General features: G+C 48.2%; 4 protein-coding genes across 4 annotated transcripts; 3 read left to right on the forward strand and 1 right to left on the reverse strand.

The window, feature by feature from the left end:
• Nucleotides 1–285: 285 nt before the first annotated feature.
• On the reverse strand, nt 286–984 carry K444DRAFT_135851 (uncharacterized protein). Its single transcript, XM_024870504.1, has 2 exons — nt 909–984; nt 286–761 (listed from the first exon to the last, which is right to left on the reverse strand). The coding sequence occupies exon 2, from the start codon at nt 715–717 to the stop codon at nt 376–378; it is 342 nt and encodes a 113-aa protein (XP_024731017.1). The 5' UTR covers nt 718–761; nt 909–984; the 3' UTR covers nt 286–375.
• A 606-nt stretch (nt 985–1590) lies between these two features.
• Nucleotides 1591–2413, forward strand: K444DRAFT_618573 (uncharacterized protein). Its single transcript, XM_024881349.1, has 2 exons — nt 1591–1895; nt 2036–2413. Exons 1-2 carry the CDS (start codon nt 1700–1702, stop codon nt 2116–2118), a joined length of 279 nt encoding a protein of 92 aa, XP_024731018.1. The 5' UTR covers nt 1591–1699; the 3' UTR covers nt 2119–2413.
• A 460-nt stretch (nt 2414–2873) lies between these two features.
• Nucleotides 2874–5704, forward strand: K444DRAFT_598564 (DUF500-domain-containing protein). The gene is made up of 4 exons (XM_024878542.1): nt 2874–3238; nt 3288–3398; nt 3460–3874; nt 3925–5704. The coding sequence occupies exons 1-4, from the start codon at nt 3145–3147 to the stop codon at nt 5270–5272; spliced, it is 1968 nt and encodes a 655-aa protein (XP_024731019.1). The 5' UTR covers nt 2874–3144; the 3' UTR covers nt 5273–5704.
• Nucleotides 5705–10432: 4728 nt separating this feature from the next.
• K444DRAFT_540543 (ERG4/ERG24 ergosterol biosynthesis protein) lies at nt 10433–11910 on the forward strand (the record flags this gene model as incomplete). The annotated part of the gene is made up of 4 exons (XM_024875721.1): nt 10433–10892; nt 10942–11045; nt 11120–11130; nt 11235–11910. 4 exons carry the CDS (start codon nt 10433–10435, stop codon nt 11908–11910), a joined length of 1251 nt encoding a protein of 416 aa, XP_024731020.1.
• Nucleotides 11911–12282: the final 372 nt, after the last annotated feature.

Below are 12282 nucleotides of genomic sequence, written 5' to 3' on the forward strand. Positions count from 1 at the left end.
GTCCCCGGATTGTAGTCGCCGAAATGCACCAGGAGCTGGTGGGAGAATAACAGCACTTGCTGAAATGATAACGAAGAGATGCATGATAACAACACAGAGCAGCGAACAAAAAAACGTGGGGGAAGGTCCGGAGAGAGGCGGAGATACCTCTTCTCTCACTGGAGGAGAGACCACAACACTTCCCGCTCATGGATAATATTCGCATCCTCCATAAAGGGAGCAATCACCCTTTGAATGTCCATGACGTCCCCCAGCTAGTTCGAAGGTTCCCATTATTTAAAGCGGAAAGGTGTAAAAAAAATCAGAACCTCCAGGATGATAGACTTTACCCAAGCAAGCTCAACCAGGGTCAAAACCCATACGAACCTGAAGCATCTATCTCTCACTCCGGCTTCGGTTCACAAACAGTTGCACTGCCTCACTCCATATCGTCTTGATGAATTCCAATTTCCCGGAGCTTAGCTTATGTTCGGACACTTCGATGGTTGCGTTTGCTCCTACTTTCGAGGTATGCAAGAAGTTTCCTGCTTCGTCAACGGCTGGACGGTTGTTGACCATCCAGAAACGTAGACGTGACTTTGGGAGCACGTCGCCATTCGAACCCATTGAGATCAATGTCTTTGTCTCCTGTAGCAGAACGGTAGTTCTCTGTGATTTCGAGCTTGTAGAGACCGTATATCCATCTGAATTAGGATGGTTAATGTTCAGGACCGACATGTGATTCCTTGGGATCTCGAGCAGGTATATTGAACGAGTTCGCCCTGCTATCACGTCAGAAGGTATAAACAAGGACGAACACCTTTTTACGTCAATAGAAGGGGTGGCTGGCCTAGGGCCCCATCCCTCGCGATTAGTCATGGTCGAGCATGCAGCATAGAGCCTTCGTCCTTCCTCGTCAAGCCACATACCTTCGCGTGATTCCAGAAGCAGAGAACGAATCCGTTTACAAGTGTAAGGAATGTCTTCAATCCTTTGGACCTGCCTTCCAACGCCGAAATCGCTCAGGAAACCCTGCCAGAGGAGGGCTCCCCAGAGTATGGCACTTGACAAAAACACTAAGGTTTTCTTCCCATCGTGAAGGACAAATGGGGATTGAACAGAGTTGATGCACAAGATGAAAGCAGATCAGCTTTTTTCGAGACTTTGCATTCTGGAGAGATCAAGTCCATCAGTCACCTTAACGGATGTGGGCAGGTTGAGGCAGAGTTGCGGCACAATTCATCCTCCCTGTTCTCCGAAGTCCGTTCCGTTCCGAGCGGGAAGGGATCGCCACTTCCTCGCGAATCACGTGAGTCTGCTCACTTTTGGATTGTCCTGTTGTAATTTTCTTCCCACGCTCTCGTGTTTTACATTGATCTTGCAAACACGCTCCTTCTTCGTATCGTCCAGTCTCAATTAACATATGCATATGCCAGATACAACCATCACTCACTAATGTACTCTCAGCCAGTAAGAATCCCGGCTAGAGTTGCCAGGAAAATTGCTGGATCCTGTCCGGATCTCAAAAGCAAGATTGACGAGCCTTACCCCGCGAACGTCATGACCAGGTTAGAGATATATAAACCAAACATTTCTTCAGAAATTCATACTTTGTTCTTCCTATCTGTCGATTCGAATTTCCCAGTTGATATTTTTACCAAGTTCATAATTTCTGGTAGATTTGTAGTCAAGTCAAGTAGCGAAGTCAGCAACCGCAATCATGGTCAACAACTACCTCTTCATCATTCCTATCGTCGTTGCAATTATTGCTGTCGCTTTTGGCATTGCATATCAAACTGGAGCTCTCAATCCGATCTTTGAGAAGATTGGAGTGTATTATTTCAAGGCTGAAGCAAAGGCTGAGGAGAAGAAGATGGAGGCTCAGGGTTTGAAGGAGGGTGAGGATTTCTTAAAGGGTAAGTTTCTTCTGTTGCACTGATTATTCTTGGATGAATTTGGTAAAAGTGTTCGACTTCGGTTGAAATGTGGTGAAGATGAAGAGGCGACGTGCAGGGTTCATTGCCTTGAGATATGTGCTGACTTGTGTCTCTTGTAGGGGAGATCAGTGGCAACCAAAAGGCCAACATGCTCAATGAGAATCTGGGGGATATGGGGAACATCAGGAAAGGGTTGCTATAAACGTGTTACAGGGACAAGTATGATGGGGCCAGGAGATGGGAATTTGTATCAGATGAAACTCCGAGTTTAGGGGGGACGAACGACATATCGGCAGTTCAAACTCAGCCGAGCGACACGGAAAGCTGCAATGATGAGACCAGGAAACAGTTTCGTGTATTATTGGACTTCTTATGTTTGTACGAGTACATAGAAACTATGGGATTCAAGGGCTGCAGAAAACGAACTGGGAACGCAAGGGAAACAAAAAGGAGTTCTGAACGATGTCACTTAACCTGAATACGGATTTTGTCGCGAAATTATACCACCTCTTCTCATCTTGAATCGAAAAGGATAGCATTAATTTAAATAACGAGACACTGCACCCAAATCCGGAGCCCAAAAGGGGGCGGCTGCACGTGCTGGACCCTTCGCTCTGCCAGGAACAGGCTTTTAATCAATCCATGGCCCCTAGGGAGATCACTTTCTCGATTTCCAAAGGCAGAATAAATATAGAAGCTCAATCTCCGGCGCAGCACTCATTTCCTGATTTTTTTATCTTCGCCGACTGCTTCCAGCTCAGGTTCTCATGGCATAGAAAAAGGTGACATCAGCTCACCGCATGCGGAAATCCTCAGCTCGCAGCCTCGTCACCACGCCGGCCTTCCGAGTCAGAAAGGTCAAAGTTGCTGTAGAATCCCGCCCGCACATGGTGGCGTGGCAACACCCCAATTATTTGGCAGGTGCCTGACTCAATTGATCAGTCTCACTAATCAGGACGCTTTCTCTTGCTGATAACCCTCTGCTCTCCTTGTCTCTCCTTGCGACCATGAGCTCCGGTTCACCCATCAGACCTCTTAATTGAAGTGTTGAGAAGGTGAAGCGACGCACTCGTCTGATATTCGAGCCAAGAGGAACCGCTAAACGCCGTCGCATCCTCGCATAATCGGCGTCATCGCCAGCTCCCTTCCCCGCCCCCCGACGAACCCTCGTACAGGCTGAATCCGTGCCTCGCTGCACCACCCACTGCCTCTATATGATCCAGCCGCGATGCAGAAGGTGACTGCCATCCTCCCTTCGTGGGACAAGACGAAGACTGGAAGCAAGAAGGGCTTCGATAAAGCCTGGGGCTGGGCGGACAAACGTAAGTGAGGAATGGTCCGTTGGCCTCGGATGAAAACTGACATCCACAGTCGGCGCCCCTGTCAACAGACTTTCGAACAAGATCGGCTCAGAAGCATTCTGGCCTACGACTCTAGATAAGGAATGCGACAAGGCTGCTAGGATTCTCAAGTCATTTTGCAGTAAGTCCTCCCTTTCCAGTTCTGGCTACTTGGTGAAAACAAATACTGACTCGGTTTGCAGAAGATGGATTCTACGCCGAAGAAGATAGACCTACGACCGAGGGCGTACCGAAGGGCAAACAACGAGTGCTTAAGAAGATCCCCGAGAAGGTCATACAGAATGCGGTCGGTTTGGCCATTTTCACCACAATGCGGACGGGTCTGTGGATCTCGGGCGCTGGCGGTTCAGGTGTTTTGATTGCGAGGAAAGAAGATGGGGAATGGAGTCCTCCTTCTGGCATATTGCTTCATACTGCAGGTCTGGGATTTCTAGTTGGTGTCGATATCTACGATTGCGTCGTTGTAATCAACAATCGCAAGGCTCTCGACGCTTTCACCAAGATTCGAGCCACATTGGGTGGGGAGATTTCTGCGGTGGCTGGGCCGGTTGGTGTTGGAGGGGTCTTGGAGAATGATGGAAAATGGAAGCAGGCAAAGTACACAACCACAATCTTAATTAGTCGACGATGAGCTGACATTTTCGCAGTCGTCCTGTTTTCACCTACCTCAAATCTCGAGGATTTTATGCTGGAGTCCAGGTCGACGGCACAGTGATTATCGAACGGAGCGACGAAAACGAACGCTTCTATGGACAGAGAATTGGCGTTGCAGACATATTAGCTGGAAAAGCTAGACATCCACCATACGAAATTAAAATGCTCATGGAGACAGTGAAGGCAGCGGAAGGACGGGGAGACGTGGACAGAGCTATGATGGCCGAGCTCGCAGACCAACCAGCGCCAGGAGACGTCGACGTAGAATCACCTACGACAAATGATGGCCCCATATTCGGGATTCCAGAGCCAGATGATCCAGATCCCTTCGGTGTTCTCGCTTTAGAGCAAGCAGGGCTGGAGATTAGAGAAGCAGGATCAAAAAGCAGACCAGCAAGCACGCAATTCGAATACAACCCCAGCCCTACAAGTCCCATATACAGCAAATTCCACCGGCGAAGCATGGACACGCTAGGAACCCGAAGTAACAGGGAGAGCTACATGTCTAACCGGAGTTCTCGCACCAGAACTAGCATCGACCGGGCTACCCAAACCACGGAAATGGGCACGCAAACCGACGACTTCACACCCAGCACCTCACCATCAAGAAGCAACGAACATAAGCGGATAGTAGAAGAAGATGAACACCAAACCAGGGAGCCCGAGGAAATCGACTACACCAAAATCGACCTTGGAGAGTTCTCGCATCTAAACCACAACCGGGATTTCGATGGCACGACCGTGCATGATAGCCCCCGTGAGCACGATGAACACCATGACAACGGAGCCGATAACAGCTACGTCAGCGAAGACGAAGATGACGAGGAAGAGCCCGTCATTTTCGAGGCCGCGAGTGCACAAGCCACTGTCTTTATGCCCCAAGCCGTGAAGGCGAGAGGTGGACTCGTCGACATCCCGAAACGACCGCCTCCCCCGCCTTTGCCGCCGCGGAATATGGCGAGAGCGAGTAAGGTGCTCATGGTTGACCAAGCCAGTGGCCAATCTCCCATCCGCAGCCCGACGAAAGATGGGTTCGAGGATGTGGATTTGCATGGTGTAGATAGTCAGCGGAAGAGCATTGAATCCCAAAAAGCCGTCATCACACCGGAACCGGAAGCGGAAGAGGAAGAGGAGTCAAAGAGAAAGTCGCTGGAGGAGATGGTAGAGTTGGAGTTGAAGGAATCGAATCTCGATGGTATTTCGCCTATGGTCGAGGAACCGCTTTCCAGTATCGAGGTGCAGGAAGCGAAGGCTGCGAGACATAGCGAGGAATTGGATGAGAAAGACGACTTTCATAGCATGCCGCCGACTCCGAACGAGCAGCAAATTGAAGTCAAGTGATGATTTGATGAGGACACACAAAAAACGACTACTTTACAATAATTGGAGAGGAAGAAGAGGCCTGAGATGGGTATGGGGTTTTTGGGATGGGCATGAAGGATGGCGTTGAAGGATAGGACTCTCGTTTTCAATATTAGCGGGGTGAAGTATAAGATTCATATACTTTAACGATGGTCTCTTGGTGGGTTGGGCGGGGAAGTAAGGAAGCATTGGATGCATTGAAGGCTTCGGGTTCGGCGATCGGTTGGAGAGGTGACGGCCAGCAGATAGATATGGATTCGCTTCAAAATAGGCGAAAAAGAATTGAAGATGAGAATTGAAAGTTCAAAAAGACTTTTTGCGAGAACTGTTTATTGATGATTGATTGTGGGTGAGATTAGAACAGAGTCACAAATTGGCAAGCGCCTCAAAAGAATATTAAACGTGGTTGCCACTCAACCAAGAGACTAAGCTCTTCGTTTGCTTTTGCATGATTCTATATGCCTGAGAGATTCTAAGTTTGCAAATCTCTTCTTTTCGTTGTCACGAACTCATTGACTTGAAATGCATAGGCTGAAAGCCAACCCCAAATCATCCAGATACACGGTCGAACCAAGAGCTTTTGTTGCCAAGAGCGTTGTTGCTGTTAGAGTGTGAGCAATCTGACGGCTTACCTATCCCTAACTCGCATAATTGCTATTTCTCAATATGTAGTATTTGTCCAGGGATATGAAAGAAGATTTGAAATACGGGGAGTTGCAGTCAGGTCGAAGCGGAGAAGAGGCAATTAGCCCGCACTTCCTGACTTGATCGAAGCCCGTGAAGCTCTGCTTGTAGCACCGTCTCCACTTCCACCAGGAAAGTATTTATCGATGACAGTGTTAAAAAAAAAAACTCCTTGTATTTAGTGGAGACAGTTGAGTGAATGCGAAAATAAAGGATTTATTGCACATCGCAACCAAAGAGCGTTGCCTGATTGGGACATTCTTGACTATCTTGGGTGAATATGAATTTATTGCAATCGCACCCAATGCACGAGACGGTTTCTGGGCAATGAGATAAGACTTCCCGGGCCCGGGTCATTCTACTTTCTGCAGCCAAAAGTTCAGAGCCTTTGTTGAGTCTTCTGCTATCTAGTCTCTTTCGGAATTGCAAAGGCCGTCCCCAAGGACTCAGGGCTGACCCTCTATCTTTTTGTCTAAACCAATGCTCTTACTCCCGCTGTCCTTCTGAAGTTCCTCCCCCATGCTCATATCTAAATAGGGCTCAAGGCAGTCCCCACAAACACCCTCAATCCTGGCCTCATTCGCCCTTACTTTCTTGCACTTCAGACGTTCTTTGCCATGGAAATAGGACGCATGGTATGCGCTGCGGTCTGTGTAGGCTTTTGTGTGCTTGCAGGCAGTATAGGTTGTTTTAGTTATTAGGTACATCTTGATTACCGGTGTGGGTGGAGGGAGAAGGGAGTGGGAGGGGAAGGGAAAGTGATAGGCGCACTACTGAGATAGTGGAATTTAGAGAGAGAGGTGGGTGATTCACTTCATTTCCATTTATTTATTTTCTCATCACTTCTCTCTTCTATCGAGCCCAAATCCTTCTTCGGAATTCTTTCGAGATCTCGAATCCATTTTATCTTTCATGCAACGTCTCGCGCCGTCCTCTTCCCCTGCCACCGCCAACTACTCCAACCCCTAGTTTCTCACACACTCTCTCGGATTCCACCTCATACTAGCCACCACAGCATCTGTCCCTCCAATGCCAACACCGCCGACAATACTCTCCATCTTCTCCATTTCTAGCGTTTCGATAACCGCAACAGCAGCATATCCAGACCCCTACCAACGAATTAGCAGTGTATTTCTTTAGCGAGGAGAGAGTCGCGAGCGAGCCGGGAGCATGAAACATCCTCCCGACCAGTGAGGTAACGAGCCCGGGTTATAGGACAAAGGAACAGGTTGGCTACAGAGAGGTGGGTCTTGCTCGATGCCCATCTTCTTGGCCTTTCTCTTTCCAAGAATCGTTCGTTTTTGGTACAGCAGAACCTCGCTATAACGATCCCTCGATATAACGATTGGTCCGTGCACCCCATACAAAAACCTCGCAGTATCGTTAGATATTTTCGGTCCCAAACCCCTGTCACCACCAAAAGTTAACGATAACCTCGCAATATCGTTAAATATTCTCGGTCCCGAGGCAATCGTTATAGCGAGGTTCTGCTGGTATGGGAATTAGTTGAGTGGGGTTGTGATTGATTGCTTCGCGTAATTCTGTCTTCTCTGCGGATAGATTGCTGCCACTTGTTTGTTTGAGAAAATCAAGTTTTGTCTGAATGTTTTGTGTGTGGAGATAGGTATGTTGGGAAGTGAGGAATATTGATTCAATCTCAGTGGAAAGAGAAACGGCTCACACATTTATCAAACTGGAAATCTTCTATTTTTTTCTAGGTGAAAGCATGTGTTGAATGAGTGAAACGAATCACAAGCCATAGATCTTGATATTAATCCGGGTTGAATGTGATTGAGAAGAGGAAGCGAGAGTGTTAGGGAGGGGCAAAGGGGTTGCAGCCGAGAAAAATCAGGCATGTGACATGACAGGGTTTCGACACAGCAGCAATGTTTTCAACAAATATTTGTGGCATTCAATGATTGGATTATGATGAAACAAGCGGGAATTGCTCTCGGTGCCTATTTAAGGAATATTAGGCAACATGGGCATTAAGAGGAGCACAGAAAGAAGGGAAAGGGGGTAGTGAAACGGGGCTCGTGAATGTACTTTTCCAGCAAGCTCCGAGGTATTTTGGAACAAATTCCACATTTATGACTGAACAAATGATGATATTGAATAGAATGGCCATTCTCTGTAGGTATACTGATTCCACTATCCTCCCTCCCACCCTAGCTCAATGCGCGCTTCCTGCCTGAGGTCTAAGACCTGAGCTTACATATCGAAGCCCAGCATGATACTAACCACCGTCACAGCTGGAACATTTGTAGTACCCGCAGCTGCAGGACGTACCTGATCTGTTGTATCCGCCACATGCGCAGCATCACCAGCCGTATTTATTTCCGTCCGTGGTATACTTTTCTGTTGGTAGGATGAAAGGCTTGGTGTCTGTTTTGGTATGTAAGGTGTCCTGTGGTTACCTGTTTGCATCATTTGTGCTGTACCTTGGGTCTAGTTGAGTTCCGTATGTGTAGATTATAGGTTTTAGAGAGACCACTGGCCCTCGGCCGAGCATTTATAGCCCGACTTCTCGAGTGGCAGGCTCTCGATTTGTGGAGATATTTCGGTCACTGGACCGTTGACTAGTAAGAAAGAATAATGAGACACAGAAAAACGAAGAGAACAGAAATAATTGCATTTAAACCTGTGAATTAAACAAAAGTGCACATACTCGACGAAGACGCTCCCCGGCAGTGAATGTACCCCGAACATCTAGCAAGACACTCGTGCTTCCAAGTGGCCAGTCACCAGAAGATATTAATAGACTGGTTCGGACTCGGGACATTCTAAGAAACGCTCATTGAAACACCCGCTGCACGAGGATGATCTTCCAAACCATGCACGAGGGTTACCATCCGCATTAAGCCGCTTCAGAGCTCTCCTGATGCAGGTATGCATCTCTCCACGATATGCCCAGATTGGATGCGAGAGTTTGTTGATAGGACCAGAACCCCATCTCGATGGTTCTTATTTTGCAACATGGGAAACTCAGATTTGGAGGACTTGAAATCCGGAAGGGAATCACGGAAGGCCTCCAGACTTGGACATGGCTGACATGGTTTTTGGCTTCGAGGACGGCCGCTGTTCACTTTGACCTCGAATTTCCGCCTTTTCGGCCGCTGCACTGCATCTGCTTGTCGTGTACATCGTGCTCTCTCGCAGCTTGAGGTCGATACTCGAGATATTGATACTGGTGGTGCCGGGCCGAACAAGGGTGTCCGAGCCGAAGCCAACATCCGGCTCCCTCTGCGCAGCCAAGGCCTGGCTGATCTGACTTCAAGGTTCCGCCTCCAACTTCACTACTTCAACCATTTCATCTCTTCCTTCCCAGCATCCCAACATGTAGGTGGACCGAGATAAACACCTTCTTTGCGAGACCACAACGAGTTCCTCGAAGGGCACTTTCGTATCCAATCACGAGGTCGCTGCTTGCTTCGTCGGCCGTCTTTGAAGGTGCTGCGCTGCGCGGGTACCGGTAAACTGGGCGTGCCGCGTACTTCGAAGTATGCCACGTGTTTCTGTCTCGACCGAATCCGTTAATGGCTCGAGGCATCAGCACTCTGCGATGACATCCGTGTGTCGCGCAAGTTATCGCTCATGGTGACCACGTATTGTATTGCTGCGCCATGACGCCCAGTTCGATTTGTGGCTTATTTCCAAATGCTCCTGGATTGATAAGCCCGGCTGTGAGCATACAGTATGCAGAAAGGAACGCTGCGGTAAAGGGACACGCCTCTCTCGTTACAATTTCATGACATTACAAGGCAACGCGACATCGACCCAGCAGAGCTTCCGGGAGGATGAATCTCCGAACTGGGGCCAATGCTTGGACTGGGCGCGGCCATACTGGCCCTTTAGAAGTCGAATCCAAAAGGCAAGGTGTGGCTTGATGGAACACACCTGTGGAAGGGATGATCGACGCGAGATCTCTGATTGGAATCCTGCCTAATATCGGCCTTGACTGGAACCATTCTAAAGTTGCCTTACCCCTTGTGCAGATTCGGGCTTGATCACGCTGTCCATGTAAGACCTGCGCCCTCCTACCTTTTTGTCATTCTCAATTACAATAACTACGTCTACGAGGGAAGCCACGATAAGTAATGGTCAGCTTCGTCACCACTCGACCCTCGCGCCTCGTCCCTTCCTGTTGTAGTAGCGCGATCAAGAACTAGCATGAGACAGACTTCTTCCATTTGTCAATTGCCTTCTCAGTTTTCTTTAAAGTCAATCACTTCCCCAGGACATTTGGGTATCCCATTCTTATCAACAAGAATGGAGGGGATCATCCTCCCTTCGCGTCACGGCGCAACCGACACACCCCAATTAGCAGACAAACCCAATGGCTCAGTAAAACGACCACGGCTTGCATCTTTTTCACAGACTCGCGATTCAAGTATCTCCTGGGGTCGGCGACACCATCATGGCTCCTGGTTACATGCATTGGGCTGTGCGGCCATCATGCTATTATGTCCTTGTCTCGTCATTTTCTTACGGGTTGCCCTTTCTTCCTTTTATGGCTCGTTAAGTGCAGCGTACAACGCCTTATTGGACTTCGGCCCAGCCAATTTCTTCCTGCTATACGCTCCAAGGCCGGATTTCAAAGTGACGCTTGGATATGGAGTTTGGATATTGCTCCAGGTGGCTCTCTATCAATTCCTTCCCAGCAAATTGAGCACTGGACAATTGACTCCGGCCGGGAATCTCCTCAAATACCGGACGAATGGTTTGCTGGCTTGGATCATCACTCATGTTCTGTTCCTCACACTGTCTATCTTTGGTTTTCTTGATCCAGCGATTCTTGCAAGGCACTGGGAGGCACTTCTCGTCACGGCAAACATAGCTGGGTTTCTCCTCACGGGATTGGCTTATGCAAAAGCTCATCTAAGTCCAACTCACGAGAAGGATCGAAAGTTCAGTGGTGGGTGTTCCAGAGATGAGGAGAGTTATGAAATGCTGACATGTGACAGGTTCTATCATGTACGACGTGTACATGGGAATTGAGCTTAATCCTAGGATTGGGAAATATTTTGATTTCAAATTATTCACAAACGGCCGCCCTGGCATTGTTGCGGTATCCAACTATTTCTTTATCCCCATACTCCCGGCTCTCTGCCTCCAAAGAAATATCTTGCTAATTCGTTGTAGTGGACTCTGATGTGAGCATTTCAAATTTGATGTCACGTGTAACTCTCTTTCAAATTCCTCCCTGAGCAGGTGGAAAATTTGAAATGATCCGAAAATTATACTAATTCGCCGCCAGCGACTTCTCATTCATTGCCTATCAATACCAAACCCATGGGTACATCACCAAATCAATCTTGGTCTCTACCATTCTTCATACCATATATGTGGTAGACTTTTTCATCAACGAAGATTGGTATCTTCGGACCATCGATATTTGCCATGATCACTTCGGATTCTATCTCGCATGGGGATCCCTTGTCTGGCTCCCGGCTGTCTACACCCTTCAAACCCAGTACCTCGCCAGAAATCCAATCCTATGGTCGAACTTCCAAGCAGCAGCAATCCTTATCACAGGAATCGGCGGTTATATCCTCTTCCGCTCCGTCAACCACCAAAAAGACCTAGTTCGCAGAACGAAAGGGATCTGTAACCTCTGGGGGGCCCCGGCCAAGGTCCTCCGTGTCAAGTATCAGACCAACGATGGATTGGAGCACGACTCCCTGCTCTTGTTCTCTGGCTGGTGGGGCTTGGCGAGACATGTGAATTACCTCGGCGATCTCATATTGTCATACTCGATGTGTGCTACTTGTGGATTCACGCATTTGCTACCTTGGACCTACGCGATTTTCATGACCATTCTGCTTATTCATCGCTGCTGGAGGGATGAGGAAAGGTGCTCGAAGAAGTATGGAAAGGGATGGGAGGAGTATTGTAAGAGGGTTCGGTGGGTTATTGTTCCTGGTATCTATTGAATGAGCATTGTTCTGGCATTGGAAAGAAGAGGTTTTAATCGCTTCTATGCTATTCAGGGTTGTGCATTATTGTTGGCGAAGGGTTGGTGCAAGTGAGGAGCATTGAAAATTAGAGTTGAAATCAGAGTTGGAGCATTGAAATACCAGAAACGGCAGCGGAAACACACCAGAGCCAACGGATAATGAATAATGAAAAGTCCTTACCTCCTCAACGTAAGCTCGCTACCGCTGCACCGTCATTTGCAAAGAGCTGGCATTTCACGAAAACTGTTCCATTCGGTTCTACTGAACAAATCCACTCAACTCTCTCCTCTGTTTCCGTCATCTTCTCGCTCCGACTAGTGAACAGAATATTCATCGTGTATAAAAGGT

Source organism: Hyaloscypha bicolor (genome assembly GCF_002865645.1).
Source record: "Hyaloscypha bicolor E unplaced genomic scaffold K444scaffold_136, whole genome shotgun sequence".
In the NCBI taxonomy this organism is placed as follows: Eukaryota; Fungi; Ascomycota; class Leotiomycetes; order Helotiales; family Hyaloscyphaceae; genus Hyaloscypha; species Hyaloscypha bicolor.

What these genes read in the sequence shown, in the direction of transcription:
- K444DRAFT_135851 (XM_024870504.1), bottom strand. Translation starts at nt 717, where the DNA reads ATGTCGGTCCTGAACATTAACCATCCTAATTCAGATGGATATACGGTC.
- K444DRAFT_618573 (XM_024881349.1), top strand. Translation starts at nt 1,700, where the DNA reads ATGGTCAACAACTACCTCTTCATCATTCCTATCGTCGTTGCAATTATT. An exon ending in GGGTGAGGATTTCTTAAAGG is followed by an intron (nt 1,896 to 2,035) that starts GTAAGTTTCTTC and finishes TGTCTCTTGTAG; the next exon opens with GGGAGATCAGTGGCAACCAA.
- K444DRAFT_598564 (XM_024878542.1), top strand. Translation starts at nt 3,145, where the DNA reads ATGCAGAAGGTGACTGCCATCCTCCCTTCGTGGGACAAGACGAAGACT. An exon ending in CTGGGGCTGGGCGGACAAAC is followed by an intron (nt 3,239 to 3,287) that starts GTAAGTGAGGAA and finishes TGACATCCACAG; the next exon opens with TCGGCGCCCCTGTCAACAGA. An exon ending in GGAAAATGGAAGCAGGCAAA is followed by an intron (nt 3,875 to 3,924) that starts GTACACAACCAC and finishes ACATTTTCGCAG; the next exon opens with TCGTCCTGTTTTCACCTACC.